We start from the raw sequence: 20,054 nt of genomic DNA on the forward strand, positions 1-20,054 counted from the left end.
CCTGCCTGTCTGTCTGTCAAATAAATAAATAAATAAAATCTTCAAAAAAAAAAAAAAGAAAGAAAGAAAATAAAAATAAAGAAATACCATAACCCTGACTTAACCCTGACTCCAGTAAAGGAGTTCACGCTCATGCCCAGAATCGCACCCACTAGTGCTGCTCCCTCTTCTTCATGCTAATGCGACCGTTCCCCCAAAACAGAAGGTGCCTTCTAACTCTCAGAGTCTCTACATGCACCTTGTCGGTCCCTACTGAAATCAAAGCCATCTCCATCTGGCTGCCAACACCCGTCAGCTTTGACCTCCATTTGGGTCAAATTTTTATTGTATGAAAAATGCACTGGTGGCCTGGTCACCTTTTATTGTGTCTACGAATCACACTTACTACTTGGCTTGAGTACTAGCAGCTTTAGTGGAAACAAACCATTCTGTGTTGGCTGAATAGGAACATAGTGGTGAGGCTGACAAATAAAACTGTTACCCATGCATGTTGGGTCTGAACACAGAGAAAATTCATTTTCCAATTACTCACCTTCTGTCACCTGACGGGGGGAAAATGTGTGTAAAGGTAAAGGAACACACATTTGCTATCGTGTTTCCTTTACCCTTAAAAAAAAAAAATGCTGGGAAGTATCTCTAAATAGAATTCATTACTGGGGCACCAGGGTGGCTGAAGTCAGTGACGTTTCTGACTGTTGATCCCAGCTCAGGTCGTGATCTCAGGATGGGGAGATGGAGCCCCTGCCTCGAACTCTGTGCTGGGCGTGGAGTCGGCTTGAGACTTTGTCTCTCCCTCTCCCTCTGCCCCACCCCCCACCCTGCTTGTGTGCTCTCGCTCTCTCAAAGAAAGAAAAAAAAAAGGAGAAAAAGAAAGAAAGAAAAGCTTTCATGACTATTATCTTGAGATATTAGCACAAGGCAGCTGCCAAAATATTTTGCAAATGAAGCAGTAATACTAGTTACCTCAGTCTCCTTCCCTCTATGAAATAAACAACTTATTAACCACAGAGGAGCTAAGAAGATTTTAGCTTCTCCTGTGAGTAACTCTCGAAAGACTTCTTTCAGTTAAATGAGCTCCCTCCTGACTATTTGTTCATAAGCTTGCTTCCTGAGATGATGAGAGCCCTAGGTGAGCTAAAATAAAGCACAGGAACCCCCTAGAACAGGGCCTGTCACATTCGTGCTCAGTGCTGGAGAGGAACAAGTCGCAACACCGTAGGAATTTTCTAAGAAAACATGCTCTAGAAATCAAAACTCCTGATAAATATGCAAATCCCTCAGGTGGAATCTTAATGTCAACGTTTTAGGAGCTCTCTTCTATGACTCATGTAAACACAATGGATAAAAAAGTATAAAAAATTTATACGCAAAGTATAAAGGTTTTTCTTTTAATTTTTAGTAAGGACTCAGTGCATTGCTGTATTACTACTGATCCTATGGTCCAAGAGCTGTAATTACTTATATAATTTTGGAACGGCCCCTCTCTACTGGGACTCAGTGGACTAGGTAGATTCACGTGGCAGGACCACACAATCATTATAGTAGACTTTATGGTACTTCATGAATTTAGGATAAACAGAGATGGATGGATTTTCAGGCTAAGATGGAAATTCCAAGAACTACAGAATCGAAGGTCTGAGTGTGTAACTGACAAGGTCCGACTTCTACCAAATACAGTTTTATCTGTATCACACACCATATAATCACTGGCATCGCTTGCTTTTTTTTTTTTTTTTTTATAAAATAATTAAACTGAGAAGGCTTAAGGGAGTGAGTGAGGTTAAGGGAATAGGTTGAATTTTTGAAAGGGATATGGGCTGCCCACTCAAAAAATATTTCAAAATAGTAAACTTAACATTTGGGGGGACACTGGTTTTTGGTCTGTATCTCCAGAAGGTCAAAACAAAATGCTAGAGCTATATCAGGGTGTAATCATGACTCATTGATAATCAACTCAGGAGTGGTGTTTTGTTTTGTTTTTTAATCTATGGAACATATTTCCAAGTCAATAAAAGAAGAAGCAAAACTGTAGAAAGAAATGGGTAGGGCCTCCTTCAAAAGGAATGTGCTACAGACAGAAGTGGTGGGGGTGTAGTCAGGGGCCAGAGTTCCAGCTCCATGGTTGGCTCACCAGCCAGCTGGCAGGGAAGACGGCCCTGGGCAAGCTTGGAAAAGCTGTGTATCAGTCACAATTACACAGGGCTTATTAAGATGAGCTCTTAATTTTTCTTCCAGAAGTAAAATGTTAAGGTCCTGTATTTAAAAATACATTTTTAAAGTATGAACAGCCTTGTTAAGCATCTGACTCTTGATCTCGGTTCAGGTTGATCTCAGGGTCACTGAGTCCAAGCCCTGCCATTGGGCTCAAAAAAATAAAAATAAAGAGAAACAATCTGAATTAAAAGTAAATCATTTAAAATTCTGGAACACCGGGGTGGCTCAGTGGTTAAGCGTTTGCCTTCGGCTCAGGTTGTGATCTGGGGGTCCTGGGATTGAGCCCCTCATCAGGCTCCTTGCTCAGTGGGGAGCCTGCTTCTCCCTCTGCCTGCTGCTCCCCCTGCTTGTGCTCTCTCTTTCACTCTCTCTCTCCCAGACAAATAAATAAATATAGTCTTCAAAATTTTAGCTTAGTAGAGAAAAGGCTATTTTAAATTGTATGAGAAGTCAGTGGGAGAATTGTGTGGATTTGGACCCGGGGTACTGTAGTACTTACTGACTGGGCAGAAGGTGGAAAGAGTATAAAGGTTGTGGGTGGGGTGTTACAATTAGAAAAAGTCAATGCTATGTTTAGAAAAGACTTAATGACAGAGTTTGAATGGACTAAAAAACTATAATTAGAAAATACAAGGCTTTAGTAGCTACAGCTAATGACGGCAAGCCCAGATCCTAGGCGGGTTATTCAGTAAACCCTTGTTGAATGAACGGAGTCTGAGGTACGTGAGGACGTGACAGGAACAAAAAGGGAAAAGATTTTAGAGACCTTAAGGAAAACAAAGTAGTAGACAACGGGACCAGGAGCCGGGCACTGAAAAGAGAATTCAGGTTTTTAACAGTAGGAAATACATAATAAAATAAAAATTGTCGCCAATATCTCGGGTTGCTCATCTTGCTAGAAATTGGGAAGGCATGAATTATCCGTAAATAAACGATGACTTGGGAGGGAGTGAATGAAAGAGGTTTTGGGGATAATATCTCAGACTTTAACGTAGGTGATGTAGGTCTCTAACCAAAGTCTGCAAATGATTTTCAAAGCACAGACTCCTCATACATTAAAAAGAAAAGAAATAACTGCAGTAGCACTACACTAGCTATAGACACTGGGTGGATAAATATCAGTATTTTTCATAACAAAACACAGAAAGCATTTGCTAAGTAGATATATACAGCAAATCTTAAGCTGGCATAGAAATGATCACTTCTAACGATGTAGCAGGTGACATAGTACATTCACGCAACTTTTAGAAAAGCTTTGTAACAGGTCACAGGCCATACAGTTTTATTGCCAAAAGTTAATATTTGCTGCTGGATTGAGTTTGCTATGTTTATGTGGCAGTTATGTTTCCTCGATACCAGTTACAGCAAAATCAACTTCCAGAGAAAATCTGAAATGCAGAAAGAGCTGCTGAGAAGGTTTTACAGGAAGTCACCCCAGCCAATGGATGGAAGTCACCATGTGTTATCAGAGGAGAGTTCAAGTTCAAGTTTGGGACAGTGGCTCCCTTACAGAGAGAAAAAAAAAATAGTTCCCTCTTGTGCACCAACTTATGCTAAGTTGAAAAAACTATCTGGTGACTGAAAAGGCAGAAAAGAGGAACAAGAAGACCAAATCTGTACATATCCAATGTTATTGTTAACTGACCTTGCTGGAAAATTTTATTTCATATTTATTGAAAGCGAAGGGCGCTGACACACCAGTGTGAGTCTGCAAAAGAGTGCAGTGTCCTGTGCCTTGCGCTGGGCTCGGGGAGAGAGGGGCCAAGTAGCTTGGGAGACTCTGAAAGCAGGGGACACTGAATGTGCCTGTGATCCCAAATGGACCCCAGAGGACAGGAGGCATAGACAGATTCCAGCAGCCCTCAAAGCCCCTCAAAGTGCCAGCCTGGTCACACCAGGGCAGGAGCCTGGTTCCCACACTCCTGGGAATGGCGGGGAGTGTCAGGATCTCAGCCCCAGAACTGTGCTGGGGCTGCTGTGACCTCAAGGTAGCCAAGGACATGGAAAAAGAAGAAGGGGCCTTTCAGACCAGAATGCACTTGAACTAGACCAACACTAAGGAGGAGGTAGAATGGTGCACATCTCAAAGGATGCCCACCCAGATAAGGTAAGAGCCCCCCCCCAGCCCTGACATTAGTATTTTGTAAGGAAAAAGGATTAAATTAAATACTTCTGACTAGCAATCTGATTTTGGTTTTTAAAGCACTTCTTTTTAAAGTGCTCCCTTTATAAGAATGATACAAGTAGGGAAGATAAAGGTGGCATAGGAAACATTAGTGACACACAGGAATCAAGAAGAGGCAGAGATGTTTGTCTCCAGCACTGATGGTCTAGGTTACACACATTTCCTTCCATGCAAACAAATAAGAAATGCAAGTTATAACATAATCTAATTAGAAACATCAGAAGCTGACAAGAGAAAAAGAAACTACCAGGTTAAAATCCACAAGGAAGTAGGGACGTAAGAGGCAGGCAAGCAGGGAGGCACGTCTCTCCTGGCAAGAGCAGGTGTGAACGATTTGGACAGCCTCACGGGGAGCTGAAGCAGAAATTGAAGCCCGGAACGCACCCAAGTGGGAAGAATAAAAAAGCCTTGTCAAGTTAAGCAGAGGCTCGTGAGAGTCCTCCCCTACATGGACGAAGAAACCCACCTCCCACACGGACAGGCTGCAAGGACAGTTTGCCTTGGCATTGAAAGTATTCCTGCGGGGAGGCGGGGTGGGTGTGAGAACTTGTTTGCAGAAGCTGGCCCTTGTGTGCAAAACTGCAACTCAAATTCATCTCACCTGGGTGGTCTGAAACACCTGAAGTGGTAAATTTAGGTCAACGTGGTCCCAGACCCGTGATGCTGCCAGAGACCAGGCAGAAACAAAACAAATTCTACCCCGAAAAAAGGCCATTCATCCTAAGCCTCAAAGAACCCCTGCAAGTCCTTTTTCATTGGTAATGACAAATGCCCAGGCAAAAATAAGCAAGCACACAGGAGCAGACAGAGGAGAGAGAAGGGGAACTCTCAGAAAAATTGAGATCCTACAAGCACATTCACCCTTTAATGAGTTCTGTGGCCATGTGTGCAACAACAACTTACTGAGCACCTAGTATGTACCAGGTGCTGTATCAGGTCAGGTCAGCTGTGTCATCGCAGCTGTGCTGTGAACAAGTCACCCAGGGGGTGAAAGCTTCGTCGAAATGACATTATATTCATGTTCATTTATGTTTGGTCTCTGTGTTTTCCTAAGACTTCCAAACACAAAGACTAAGGAGTGCCCGGGACTATTTATTCAAGGACTTTGAAATAAACAGTCACCTCCTAGAGGACTGACATTGACACTGTTGATTCCTCTTCAGGTCCCCAAACCCACGTTCGAGTTAGGCCTAATGATCCTCTAAGCAAACCGCAGACTCTGTGCCTGGACAGAAACATGATGAAAGACACGGATACCGATCTCCGACAGAGCTGCCTTTATCTTTAATGGCAAAGGTCCACACAGAGGAGTCTGGGGTAACAGCATGAATTGGACAAACACTGATTTTAAGGCAGATGTGGAAACAGTTGAAGGCACAGGAAGGGTGGAGAGAGGTTAGTCCTATAGTGACACCTACACAGAAGGCCTTTCTTTCTAGGCCAACGCTGTTGGCAAGATCTTGCCGATCTTTGGGTGACTCTGGTGTGTGCGCACACGTGACCGGCCCTGCTCTTCTCCAGCTTTTCATGGACGACGGCTCAGATCATGACTTCTGTACTTCTGCAGCTGTTCGCTCTTATGAAATATTCTGGTAGTTCTCATTTACCCAGCTTTTGGAACACTAGGACCTGTATTTTCTGCTTTTTGTCTGACGAACCAGGACATTGTAGTGGAGTGACTACAGCTACCACATGCAGGGGACTTCCTCGGGGCCTGGAACTGTGCGAGATACGTTTTAGTTCTTTACTCCTCACAACCTTGTAGGGGCTAAGGCATCATTACCTCCATTTTACAGATGGATACTATGCACCAGAGATTACATCCTGGAACAGACACAGCAGGAGCATGAGCGTGGAAGGTGGACAGATCTGGACTGAAACCCTGACCGGCTCTAGGCATGCTCCTCCCCTAGAGACAAGGCTCAGTTTGGCAGGGCACAGGCCTCCACATGGATGAAATGAAAGATGGTTTGGCTTCTAAGTAGTGCTGGTTTCTCCTTCCTTCCAATGGATACTCGTCGAAAATTCCTGTCTCCCCCTATAGAGCATCGTCAAATAGTTTTCGAAGCAACTCCTATTGGAAAACTAATGTGGTATTGTACAGACTCCATAAAATAATAAAAGGTCGGGGCGCCTGGGTGGCTCAGTGGGTTAAGCCGCTGCCTTCAGCTCAGGTCATGATCTCAGGGTCCTGGGATCGAGTCCCGCATCGGGCTCTCTGCTCAGCAGGGAGCCTGCTTCCCTTCCTCTCTCTCTGCCTGCCTCTCCGTCTACTTGTGATTTCTTTCAAATGAATAAATAAAATCTTAAAAAAATAATAATAATAAAAGGTAAATAATCGCTTATATTTATGGATCGTTTTAAGGTACCAATACCCCTTCACTCCTTCCCAACCACTGGTTTGCTTGATGTTTTGGAAAGTATTTTTTTTAAAGATTTTATTTATTTATTTATTTGACAGAGAGAAATCACAAGTAGATGGAGAGGCAGGCAGAGAGAGAGGGAAGCAGGCTCCCTGCTGAGCAGAGAGCCCGATGCAGGACTCGATCCCAGGATCCCGAGATCATGACCAGAGCCGAAGGCAGCGACTTAACCCACTGAGCCACCCAGGCGCCCTTTGGAAAGTATTTTACTATCTCATTTGTCTTTTTTATCTCTGGGACATAATAACATTGTCTGAACACAACAACACTGCCTTGAAAAAAATGCTAATCCAGGAAATGATGCAAGAAGAAAGAATCAGGCCTTTGCCTTTCTTTCCAGTCCTGTGGAGGCAGACTGACTGCCTCCTTCCTTTTCCTGGGTCTGGGTGCATGCGGGCGGGACGTTTGGTGGCCAGAGCTGGAGGTAAGTAAGGCCCGGGAGGGAGAGACGGATGGGACACAGTGTTGTCTGTGCTTTTCCTGGTAAGGATGCCTAGCCCAGAAGGAATGTGCTACCTTTCCTTATAAAATAAATAAATAAATAAATAAATAAATAAATAATTTCATTTTCTTCTCAAGCTCTTAAGAAAGTCATCCTAGGGACGCCTGGGTGGCTCAGTGGGTTAAGCAGCTGCCTTCGGCTCAGGTCATCATCCCAGCGTCCTGGGATCGAGTCCCGCATTGGGCTCCTTGCTTGGCGGGGAACCTGCTTCTCCCTCTGCCTCTGCCTGCCATTCTGTCTGCCTGTGCTTGCTCTCTCGCCCTCTCTCTCTGATAAATAAATAAAATCTTAAAAAAAAAAAAAACTTAAAAAAAAATAAAGTCATCCTATAATTGCTCATTCAGAGTGTGCCCCCCCCCCAAAAAAAATCCTCGGAAAGATGTACTGTATTCATCCCACACAGTAGGAGTGCAACAAATATTTGCAATTATCACAGTGACCGTAGTGTACATCGACCACCCTCTGTGGACAACGCAGAAAATAATGCAGGGATTCCTGTGAGTCTCTGAAAAAGGCAGCCCCGCCTCACTTTTAGGATAGCTTTCTAGATCAGCACGACCTATTTCTCAACTAATGATTATTTCGAAGGCCGAGCATGTGGACATATTTTGTCTGGGGCCGCAAGGTTTCAGATACATTCAGAGTTAACATTTAAAAGCTTGAGAGAGGGGCGCCTGGGTGCCTCAGTGAGTTAAAGCCTTGGCCTTTGGTTCAGGTCATGATCCCTGCCTTTCTGCTCAGTGGGGAGCCTGCTTCCTTCTCTCTCTGTCTGCCTCTCTGCCTACTTGTGATCTCTGTCAAATAAATAAATAAAATCTTTGAAAAAATAAATAAAAGCTTGAGAGATTTCAGATGCATTTAAAGCTGGCTTCCTTTACCTAGCCGCCTCTACTGGGCCCTTCTGGAACTCGTGTTAGTATGTGGATTATAATCCTGTTGGCCAAATAAAAGTTCAGAAGTGCTGCTAGCTTTTTCAGGTGTTAATTTAATCCTACATAGAACACACACACACACAAACAAAAAATAGAAGGCTTAAAATGAGCAGATAGGAAAAGCAAACCCTCTGGGCCCTCAAATTTCTCACTCTCTGACTGCACAGGGCCTGGCATCAGTTTGTAGGCCCTGCTCTCAGACCCTCCTCACCACAGGAGGGTCTGCTGACTGGGGTGTGAAGGAAAAGACCACCTACCCCTTCCTTACTAATGCCTGACAAAGCTCCCTATCAGAACCGGCAAGGGATTCTTGAAGCAGGCAAGAAGTACTAAAACCCCACTGATAGGCAAAGCCGCCAAGTGCCACCACAGCTTGTCAAGTAGAAGATACCATATTAGATGGGAATAAAACAGATGCTTTTCACTTAATATTTTTAAAGATAGTACAATATTGAGAGTCTCCGCACTTGAAGATCGCTCCTATAAAAGGCAGCTGGACGCTGATCACTCTCGCTTCTTTAGTTGATGCCGCCTTCATTCTGGACCTTCTTGCCTGTCTTATGTGATCCCCTAAAACGGAGCGCCCACTGCCTTTTCCTTGCTGCCACCCCTGCCCAGCCCTGGTCATGACCCAGCCCTCTTCAGGACCCTCCCCCCCAAGTCCTCCTTGGCCATCTCTCCTCCCAGCCGGCCAGGAATACACCTCAAAGATAGTTCAGTGATAAGCATAATAACAGTAATAAACACGTACTGAGCACCTACTCTGTGCCAAGTTCAAGTCTAATTCTATGAGGCGGTGAACCCACTCGGGAACCAGCATAAACCACCTGAGGCTTGTGGTGTGATAAAGATCACCCATTCGCAGTTGGCCTGCGCACTGAGGCCTAAGCGAGGCTCGCAGCCCACCTCTGGTGTGGACCGAACCCCTGTCTGCAGGGGTCTTCCCACGGAGTCAGTGATCACTGCTACCATTTTTAGGAAGCAAAATTAATAGGAGCCTCTACTGGGGGCACCTGGGTGGCTTAGTCGGTGGAGCAACCGACTCTTGATCTCAGCTCAGGTGTTGATCTCAGGGTCGTGGCTTGAGCCCCTCACAGGCTCCACGTTGGGCGTGGAGCCTACTTTAAAAAAAAAAAAAAAAAAGAAAAAAGAAAAATAGGAGCCCCTATTGCCAAGAAAGGAACTTTTCTTTGACAATCTATTTCCCAAAAGGGGATGGCCCGGATCACTTCTGGATTAGGCTGAACCTCCTCAATACAGTCCACTCATCTGAACCCACCGAGCCGAGGAGCCCCGGGGCGGACCCCGAGGTGCCGCCCGCTGCCAGCCCGGCGCTGAGTCAAGCTGAAGGGCTAAGGGCCGCCAGGGGAGGCGGCTGCCGGTTCCTCCACGAGGTCTGTCATTAACGTCCCCTCCGAGGAGGTGGCAGGCACAAAACCCCAGGGAGTGCCGCCGACGTGCGCCCAGCGCACAGACCCGGCGGAACCGGCCGGGGCTCTGGGCCACCCACGAGCGGCGCGGAGATGACACGGAAGAAAAGGCGGGTCCGGGGAAGCTCTTGGGGAAGAGAGGAAATCTCCCGTCCCTGTCCCCCTGGCACGGTCAGGACCGCCGCGCGCTGCGGAGCCCCCCTCCCGGACGTGGCAACCCCCGGCCGCGCAGGTTCCCCGGGGCGCGGGCGGAGACGGACTGCCCCGCGAGGGCTGCCCCGCGTCCCCCCTCCCAGCTCTCCCTCCTCCTCCCTCCCAGCGCCGGAGCCTCCGCGCCCGGCTGCTCGCCCGCTCCCGGAGAAGGGGACCCGGTGCCCGGGAGCGGCGGCGGGGTGGGGGCAGGCGGCCCGCAGCCTACCGTCTTCTGTTTCTTGATCCCCGACATGCTGGCGGACTGGACGCTGCGCGGCGGACGGACGCTCGGAGCTCGACTCCCGGGAGCGGAGGTGCGGGAACTCTCAGCGCGGCGGCGGCTGCTGGGGCCCGACTCCCGGGAAGGAGGTATAAAAAGGCTCCCGCAGACACGTCGCACTTCCCTTGACCGGCCCCCTCCTCCTACTCCTCCCCCCGCCGCGCTCCTCTCCGCCCCGTCGGCTCCGCCAGCAGCGCCCAGCCCAGGGGACCCGGCCGCCGCCTGGGCGGGTCCCGGCCCGGCCCCCTACTCGCCCGAGCGGCCGCGCCCCGGCCAGGCCGGGGTCGAGTTCGCCCTCCCCTCGCCCGCGCCCAGCCGGTGCCAGCGCGCCCCCGCCTCCCGCCCCACCCCGCGTCTCTTCCAGGAAGGATTCCAGCCTCCGGGACGTGCCTGTGGGCAGGGTCTTCGGGGGGCAACCGCGGCGAGGGTTCCGGTTACTGATCCTGCGTCTGCACCAGGCTGTGCGCTCCTCCTGCGCCCCCGCGTCCCTGCGAAGCCATCTCGGCCTACTTTCTCCCCATCTTACTTACTAAGAAGCAACTGAGGCTTTCAGACTTTCCCCAAGTTATATTCCAAGTGAGGGGCCTCAAACCCAGGCTTTCTATACCAGCGTCATCACATGCGATGATAAAATAAGGGGCCCGGGGCTTACCTGCGCTCCCGAGCCGGCGTGGCCCTAAGGGGTTTGCGTGCATTTGCGCCCTGGAGCTCAGGATAATGTCTGCCTGTCACAGGTGGGCCCGCTCAGGCTCAGCTGCAACTCACAAAGTCCATTAAGCAAGGGCAGCCCCAGAAAATGGCCATGGGTAGCCCAGCGAGTTTTCTCAATCCACCTCCTGCCCCTAAGTATTTCTATAGTCCTTCTGTGGGTTCAGCAACTAAGATGGGCTCTTCGAGGAAAGAGCAAAAAGGAGGCCCAAATCACTGATGGCCTAAATCCTAGGAAACCAAGGTTTTATCCGAAGAAGGCATGAGGCCACTCTCTTAACCCAGAAGTCTGGGGGAAGCAGAGGTACAAGGGGAGGGAAGCTGTAATTAGTGACAAGCACTTGGAGGGCAGTTGCTGGGTCTCACCCCTCTTTGTACCTTAACTCCTTGAGTAATGCCACAAACAGATCAGTAAGACCACACTTTCTGAAAAGGAGCCATTAAGACGCCCAGGGGCCACACAGCTCCTGCAGCCGTGGCCCTTCTGGGAAGGGGCTGGAGAAGTTATTTCTTCTGAGGAGGTCAAGGGTAGAACTTTGGTTTCAGACCTAACTGGACTTCTGGACCATGGACAGCTTGCCAGACAGACCCCTTCATGCCTTCTCCATGGCAAAGTGGGAAAGAAAATGGTCAGCAGTCGAAAACCAGAACCCAAACAAAACAAAAAGGCAGTCTTACATGTTTGTACAGACTTAAAAGGCAGTCTTACATGTTTGTACAGACTTAAAATGTCAGTATATGTATTTTCTTACCCATTTGGAGTAAGCGGCCACCACTCCCTTCAACTGTGAGCAACCAGAGGGCAGATACTGGATTTGAGTTTCTGTTCTGAACATAAACCCTTTGAATTCATGTGGTTTGAGCAGTAACATCCATTCTTGTTTCATCAGAAAAATCCTCTTGTATCCATTCCAACCATATTTCGAACCCTGCCAGATGTAAGCAAAAAGGTGAATGAAGTGTGGACGGGGAAAGAGCAATTGGTGTGATTGCTGTGTTTTTTCACAGGATCTCTAAAATAGTAGTGTTTCAGAAACAGAAGGAAGTGGAGGACGAGTATCTAAGGGTTAGTTTCTGGAAAAGGAAGATGCGAATGTCTAGACCTAGGGGAGGTCTTGAGATCCTTTACTGTCCAATCGCCCGTCTCCATATTTCACAGAGGGGCCATGTCGAACTGGTACCCGGAGGGGAGATAGAATGGGACCCTTGACCTTCGTCACAGCTGGAGGCAGAGGTGAGCCTCCAGCCTGGGTCAGAGGCTCCCTCCACGCCCTGTGACCTAAATCACTCCACCTTTAGGTTGGCTAGTTCAAGACACCACGAAAACTACACACAGGACTACTTATCTCGTTTTAGATTTAATTAATTCTCAAGTAGTACTTTGGAACAGTCATGCTTTACTACTTCTTTGGAAGCAGTTCTGGTGACGTAGGCGGCCTTGCCTCCCCTCCCCTCCCCTGGGTCCAGGCTGCATCGTCAAAGACCCTTCCACAGCCCAGGCCATCCGTTCTGCTGTAATTCAGCATGGCAACTCACTCAAAAGCAAACTAATCATTCTTTTTTACTTTCACAGGTTTTTTTGTCTTCTTTCAAAGGCAATGCCTTGAATTCTTTTTCATCTCACTACCATCTTGGTCCTAGGAAAGGACATTCCTTCCTGTGAGCAACCAGTAGCTTAATTTTTGGAGTCTGTGATTCCAGCCCATCAGAGCCGAAAGCAGGAAGAACGAGGAAGTGTTAAAGTCTGTCCATTCATAAGGACACAATCTCCATAAATTTCTCAGTAATGCTCCCTCCAAGCCCTCGCTATAAAGTACCGTGAGCTACCCTGTGCCAATTTGTAATCCTTACACTAATTTGCATGAGGGGCTTTTTTCTCTACTGCCTATTTACTTTTCTTCCTTCCAGAACTGGCTGGGTTTAATAATTAACTTAATGAGGTGGTGGTTACTACTTGGTCTTTTATTGTTTAGAAAAGATGGAATCAGTGAGCTCCCAAAAATAAACAAAGGAAACACATATACAAAGAACATCAGTGTTGGTGCGAGCTTTATGCCATAGGTTCTCCAACACATTGGACGGGGGCTCATCACAGTTTAGGGGATCTAGCTTGGAAACAAGCTCCCCAGGATGGCCATTCCCAGAGAATGCGGTGACACTGCCCCCTAGTGGTCGTAATGGAAAAAGACCTTATTGTTGAAACCCCCTGATCCCCTTAACCAAAAATAAATTCAGGAGTCCCCTTGAGTCAAGAAGCCCTTAGAGAAAGTCGTCTAAAGGATCCAAACACTCTTCCTAGGCATAGATACTCCCAAGGGAAGCAAGATGCGATCCCTGTGTTCAAGAAACTCACAGTCAAGTGAGGGAGACAAACAGCGTCCCACCTCCCTCCCAGTCATTCCAGTGCAAACCCTGGCTGAGCAGGTAAAAAATCTAACCTAACCGTTAATCTTCAACGCACATCTGAAGGGTTCTACTGTGGTGTGGGTCTGCTGACGGGCGTTCCCAAAACCACTCTCCTGGGGTATCTTCAACAATTTCCAGTTTGGGATTCTGGATGGCCCATTTAAAAATTCCGTGCCCTTAAGCGATGAGAGAGGAGATCCTTTCAAGATTTCTGTGTGCCCGTTCCATCCCTGTTCTGTCGCCTACACCTGAGTCAACAGGACAATTTTATAGATGTTTATCTTTCCAAAGCATCCACTGTCCTCGGAGAAAACACTACTCTTTTTTTCACTTGTATGCTTTTCATTTAAGTCACATGAAAGGCAATGACTTAACTTCACTCACAGTTAAAAGTGGCAGAAATAGGTTTGGGGTCACATGCTATGGAGCTTAGTGAACAATTAGGTGGGGGGGGTGGGAATGCAGGAGACTGTGGGCATCTCAGTGCATCCGACGATCAGAGAACATTCATTCGGCTGTGGGTATCTGTCATTCTTTTTCTAGAAGAAATGGAGGGCATGGATTAAATAGGCCACTCAGTTAAAAGAAAGGATGTTGTGGGAGCACAGAGGAGGGACATCCAGCTCAACTTTGGAAGACAGAGGTCAAATTTTGGGGGGGACAAAATACATGAGCTGAGACTTGAAAGAAGGCTAGGGTTTTGCCCACTCTCCTCTCTCCTCCCCAAAATGGGTGTGTGTGTAAATGTAAAAGTGGAAAAGCACAGAGCTGCACGAAATCACATGGTATGTTCAGAAAATTGTAAATATCTGTGTGGCTGAGTCTGGGACAGAAAACAGAAGAAGGGGGGAAGGCTGTAGGAGGAGAGGCGTGCCCCGTGTGACTCCACAGCGATATGAATTCGCACGTTGTCTTCTTCATGCTCATCCAAGGACATCAGCCAACAGGGCTGATCTTCCAACTCTGCATTGGTCCATATGGGACACTTCTGCATCCCAGGCTGAAAAGTCACCATCCTGAGGGTCCCTGGTCTGGTAGGGGAAATGTACACAAATAATTCTAAGGAAACGTGATACGACGTGCTGGAATAACGGCATATTCGAAGTGATAGGGAGAGGACCTCGAAGAAGGCAGTGAGTGCTGGCCTATGAACAGATTCTAGTGGGTGGTGATGGTTTAACTTGAGTTTCAAGGATAAGGCAGATAGAAGGGGAATCGGGCTCGAGGCTGACGTTCCTGCTACCCCAGCACTCCCTGGCCTGCTTCCTGAAGCACCCCAGCCTTCTGTAAAGACCCAGGCAGGGCACAGCAAAGCTGCTGCAAGCCGGGGTGCACAGCAGCCAGGATCCTCCTGCCCAGAGCCTGCCCATGGAGGAAAAGGCCACACTCCCAAGGCAAAAGGGAGGCTCTGCCACCGTTTCTGGGGTGGAACACGGTCCACAGTTTTGTTGACTCATTGTACTGATTTGAAGAGAAGAACATTTATGAGTACACACTCACGTTATGCAAAACAGAAACATTCAGGGGAGTTAGGGAAATGCACTCCAAAACTCAATAAACCGCAGTGAAAACAAGTTACGTTTGGTCACTGGCTGAGTTTCCAGCCTTCAGCCTTTGTTTTAAAAGGTGCTCAGCAAGGAGGAAGGTAATGCAGTCCCTGGTGCTAAGAGGCTTTAAATCATTAGAACAGTTTCTAACTAAACTTACTTAACAATTATGTAGTTAACAAAGTATGTCCCTTAAATTATTAGAAAAATGTCCAACTAAACTGATTGAAAAATTTGAAAGATTTTACACTTATTTATTTATTTGAGAGAGAGAGAGAGCAAACATGAGAGGGGGTAGAGGGGGAAGCAGACTCCCTGCCCAGCAGGAAGCCCAATGTGGAACCCAATCCTAGAACCCTGGGATCATGACCTGAGCTGAATGTCGATGCTTAACAACTGAGTCACCCAGGCGTCTTTACACTGAGTGAAATTTTAAAGGATATTTTAAAGGAAAGAAGGGAGAAGGAAGGAAGAAAAAAGAAAGAACAAAAAAGCAAAAAGAAATGGAAGTTGTGATATTTGAGCTAAAATTAAGAAAACGTCACAAAAGATGACATATTCAGAGAAATTAGTCCTACTTTTAGAAATGTCTTTCATTGTGAAAGGACAGAAGTGTCCCATTCAGAAATAAGTCACATTGAGTTATATGGTAAGTGCTCTTTTCCAATATAATGGAGAAATGTGGTGGTATAATAAATTAATATAATTACTAGAGGATATCAGAGATACTATAAATGAGTAGTTAAATTGCAAATAATTGGAATATAATATGTTGGGCATAATTTATTAGTGTGTCCTAAACCTTCTAAAAGGATTTTATAAATTTCACATCATGTAAAGATAAGCAGTTTTAAAAAATCAATATAATCTATCTCTTTATCTAAAAAAATTTTTTTAAGTTTATCTAATTTTTTTTTTTTTTTTTTAGTAATCTCTATGCGTCAGCATGGGGCCCAAACTCATGACCCAGAAACCAAGAGTCACCCACTCTTCTGACTGAGGCAGCCTGATGCCTCTCCAGCTCTTTTACATAAAGGTATTAAAATCCTAACTTAGAGACCTCAGGTTTCCTGACAATATCATAAGACAATTTTTTTTTTTTTAAAGATTTTATTTATTCATTTGACAGAGAGAAATCACAAGTAGATGGAGAGGCAGGCAGAGAGAGAGAGAGAAGGAAGCAGGCTCCCTGCCGAGCAGAGAGCCCGATGCGGGACTCGATCCCAGGACCCTGAGATCATGACCCGAGCCGAAGGCAGCGGCTTAACCCACTGAGCCACCCAGGCGCCCTCATAAGACAATTTTTATGGGTACTGACATTTTCTGAAAAAGTGATAGCTCTCTCTGTATATTGCTATTTTTCTTTTTTTTTTTTTTTTTAAAGATTTTATTTATTTGTTATAGAGAGAGCACAAGCAGGCAGAGTGGCAGGCAGAGGCAGAGAGAGAAGCAGGCTCCCTGCTGGACAAGGAGCCTGATGCGGGACTTGATCCCAGGACCCTGGGATCATGACCAGAGCCGAAGGCAGTGGCCCAACCCACTGAGCCACCCAGGCGTCCCTATATTGCTATTTTTCAAAGGTTTTAGATGCTGCTGTAAAGAATAAAATTAAAATTCATTTAAAATGTTACCAGATTCATTTCTTAATCTTTATATAATATTTTCAGTCATTAGATACTAAAGGTACAAACAACTACAATCATAGGAGAAATCAGTCTTCTAAAGAAAAATGGGCAACGGTCCCATTATAATAAAAATGATCAATATTGGCCAAAATCGATATATATACTGCCCTCACAAACTTACACAAAACCTCGAAATCATTCTATTTTCAGAACACTGTCTTTTCTTAATTATACGCCCCCCACCCCCAGACACACACACACTTGTTTTACTTTGGTTCACTTTTAGTTTCGAGAAAGACAATTCTGTTCTAGAAAGGGTGGGGTTGTTCTTCTGAAGCCCTAATGGTTCTCCAACTTTATAACTAACTTTATAACATTATAACTACCTGATTAATCAAAGTCGGGAGTGGGGGTGGGTCTCAGGCATGGGTAGTTTTAAAGGTTTCTCTGTAAGACCATCAGTGGTTCGGAAAGGGGAGGATGTGTCAAGATGACCTCTATTAAATCGCAGAGTGCTCCCCCCCCCCCACACATACACACAGTTTCTCATGCCGGACACTATCAAGCTTAGGACACAGAAACTACAGTTCTAGAAAGTTCCCAGGTGATGCCAATGCTGCTGGCCCAGGGACCACAGTTCTGCGGATCTCTGCCTTAACAGAGGTCTCCCAACTTGCCTGCATATTTCAATTTGTTATAGGAAATTCAGAAAATAAGTAGAAAGAGAAGAAACAGGTGTACTAGGAACACAAACTTGAGTAACATTGTTAAAAAACCACCCCACTACCAAGAATAAAATGTGTGGACAGGAAGGAAATTGATTTTGCCGGGAGTTCCCAGCTCTATTAAAATCTCACCGGAAGCCTTCACGGTGATGCCTTTGGCTGCCTGGGCTCCCTCCCTCCCTGTCAGTCTGCAGATCTCTGGACTGGGGCTTCCCCCAGAACATGCCACACCATGGGCAAGATTCTGCTTTGCCCCCCCCCCCCGGTGGGAAGCCACTAATCTAGCCCACTGGTTCTCCACTGCACCACGACAAGATCCCCTGGGGTGCTTGTAGAAACACCCAGTCCCGAATCCCCCCCCCCCCCCCCGTCAGAAGTCCCCTGTGAGGTCACGTGTACTTCTAATTCTCACGGAGGGTTTTTTAATGAAGCCTCAGTCCTTTTCATCTCCCCAGATGCTTTGTTTCTTCAGAGTCCTTTTTCCTTTCTTGAAGGGCTTTTTACTTTAAAAGAGGGACGCCTGGGTGGCTCAGTGGGTTGGGCCTCTGCCTTCGGTTCAGGTCATGATCCCAGGGTTCTGGGATGGAGCCCTGCATCAAGCTCTCTGCTTAGCAGGGAGCCTGCTTCCCTTCCTCTCTCTCTCTCTCTGACTACTTGTGATCTCTTTCTGTCAAATAAATAAATAAAATCTTAAAAAAAATAAATAAAACAAGGAAAAGAATCAAGTTATACTTTCTATGTTCCATCCTGAGTCCAAAATGGTCTTGACTGACTGGCAGAGGGCCAGAATGGGGAAATATTAGGTGTAAAAATCAGGTAAGACCTAAAATATTGTCCCACTGTATCGTTTTTTTTCTGACATTATTCACTGAATCATTAACATCTTTTTCTGTTGGTCTGGGGTGCTCCCCCCAGGAGGCACGATGTTAGCTGAGGTTTCCCCCACCACGGAGGTCCGCGGAGAAGCAGCTCAATTACGAATTATAACTTGGAACTTTTTGCCCGTTTGTTCTTCCAGACGAACTGATGACTTATTTTATTAAGCCCCCTTTCCTGCCCCCTAAATTTGTACAGGGCTTCTCTTACACATTTAATTTAGGAAGAATGACAGAACCATCAGGTTTCTTCCTTAGCACATGGTATCTTTGTTCTGGTCTCTTGAATTTCATGCCCATGGACATACCTTCCCATGGAACTAGAAATGGACCTTCCCATCCTCCTCCTTTCTATCATTCTTGTTTTGAAGGAATGCCAAGGATTATTATATTCAATTACTTTTAAAAACTTGGTTATTGGGGTGCCTGGGTGGCTCAGTGGGTTAAGCCTCTGCCTTTGGCTCAGGTCATGATCCCAGGGTCCTGGAATGGAGCCCCGCATCGGGCTCTCTGCTGAGCAGGGAGCCTGCTTCCCTTCCTCTCTTTCTGCCTGCCTCTCTGCCTGCTTGTGATCTGTCTCTGTCAAATAAATAAATAAAATCTTTAAAAAAAAAAAAACTAGGTTATTTACTTATTAAAACTACTTTCCTTTTCTACCCCCCGACACACATAATGGAGACATGCTTTGAGAATCAGGGACCTCAAGAACAGAATCCAAGGCCGGTTGAGGGGTCCTTCTGGGAGGGTGGCTCAGGTGCTTCCGAGAGTGGTCATCCCAGACAGGGCTCACACCCACAAATGGCCCCTCACCAGCTCTCTGAGCTACAGTGCAAGGCTGGGCCGGCACCATGAAAGAGTTGTGTACAGGACACACCAGAAGGATCCTAGGCATGGTGTCAGAAGACCTGGATTCGTGGCTTTTTGTTGGTCGAGCAGTTCCCTTCTGCTAGACAGGCATGGGATGGAGGCCGAGCATAGTCCCAGAAGAGCCCCTAGGACCAACCTGAGTCCTCTGCCAGGACTCTCCTTTTGCAGCTTCACTGTTGGAAGGAGGCCTTTCCCTTTCCTGAGGAAGGTCAGGATGGTATCTACTCTGTGTAGAGATGCTGACGGCCACATCTGCTCCACATGGAGGAGTCTCAGCGACTAAAAGCCCCATGGCTTCAATTTCCTAGTATCTACCTCCAGCTTCCCAGAACCCTTGGCTCCCCCAGGCTCTTCTTGTGATCCTCTGCCTTGGGGTTACCCCAACACACTGGCTTACTTTGACTCAGATCATCTGACTCGGGTGCTCTCTTCTGGGACCCAAACAGGCCTGACTTCTTTAAAACCACCTTTCTGAACCGCTGTGGATGCTGCATGACGGGCTATGAAATTCCCAGCATGGTCCCAAACACTGCTCAACAATCTACCTCACAGAGCTGAGTCAAGCATGATGATTCAAACTTGCCTTTACATTTAGGACAATTCAAGGTGTCAAGACTGATGAAACTTCTGTCAGAACTTCCAGGCTTATTTCACAATGGCTAGAATCCCATCCAAAAGGTGAAGATCTTCTGAAGTACGAAAAATTGGTGGCAGCTTCAGGTTATCGTGCAAACAGCGACAGCCAACTGTAGCCCAATTATTTATTGCAGTTTATATTAAACAATACTTTCTTGTAGAGCATATTAAATCTAGGCTCCCTTTAAGGTGTGGATTTAATGACATTTGGTGTGAAATGTTTCTGCGCATTCTAACTTTGCTTCAATTCTGCTCATTTCATTTTATTACATTATGTTATTACAAATGGCCTCTGTCTCTTCTGCTGATGCTCCATGTAACCCTGCGATAATTTGGATCCAATTATTTAATTAGGCTGTCAAAGAGATCACTAGTGACGACTTCTATAAAGTTTTCCTATTCTGCAAAGATAATGAGAATATGTCTCTGATGTATGACACATGGTCTTTAGCCTTAAAAAAAAAGAAAGGAACATATTTCCTTTATCAGCCAGGAACACTGGACACA

At 46.4% G+C, this 20,054-nt stretch overlaps 1 protein-coding gene across 2 annotated transcripts in view; it reads right to left on the reverse strand.

Annotated features, from left to right (window-relative positions):
* PAPSS2 (3'-phosphoadenosine 5'-phosphosulfate synthase 2) overlaps positions 1-20,054 on the reverse strand; it is a 117,405-nt gene that overhangs the window by 56,366 nt on the left and 40,985 nt on the right. Inside the window, exon 2 of one of the 2 annotated variants that reach the window (XM_082720939.1) lies at positions 11,619-11,795. In XM_082720939.1, the coding sequence (XP_082577065.1) occupies positions 11,619-11,753 (135 nt within the window). In that variant the 5' untranslated portion in view covers positions 11,754-11,795. Of the gene's footprint in view, positions 1-10,104; positions 10,403-11,618; positions 11,796-20,054 lie in introns of those variants that run through there. The other variant, XM_082720940.1, reaches the window with a different exon arrangement.

This window comes from Mustela nivalis (genome assembly GCF_964662115.1).
Source record: "Mustela nivalis genome assembly, chromosome: 2".
NCBI lineage: Eukaryota > Metazoa > Chordata > Mammalia > Carnivora > Mustelidae > Mustela > Mustela nivalis.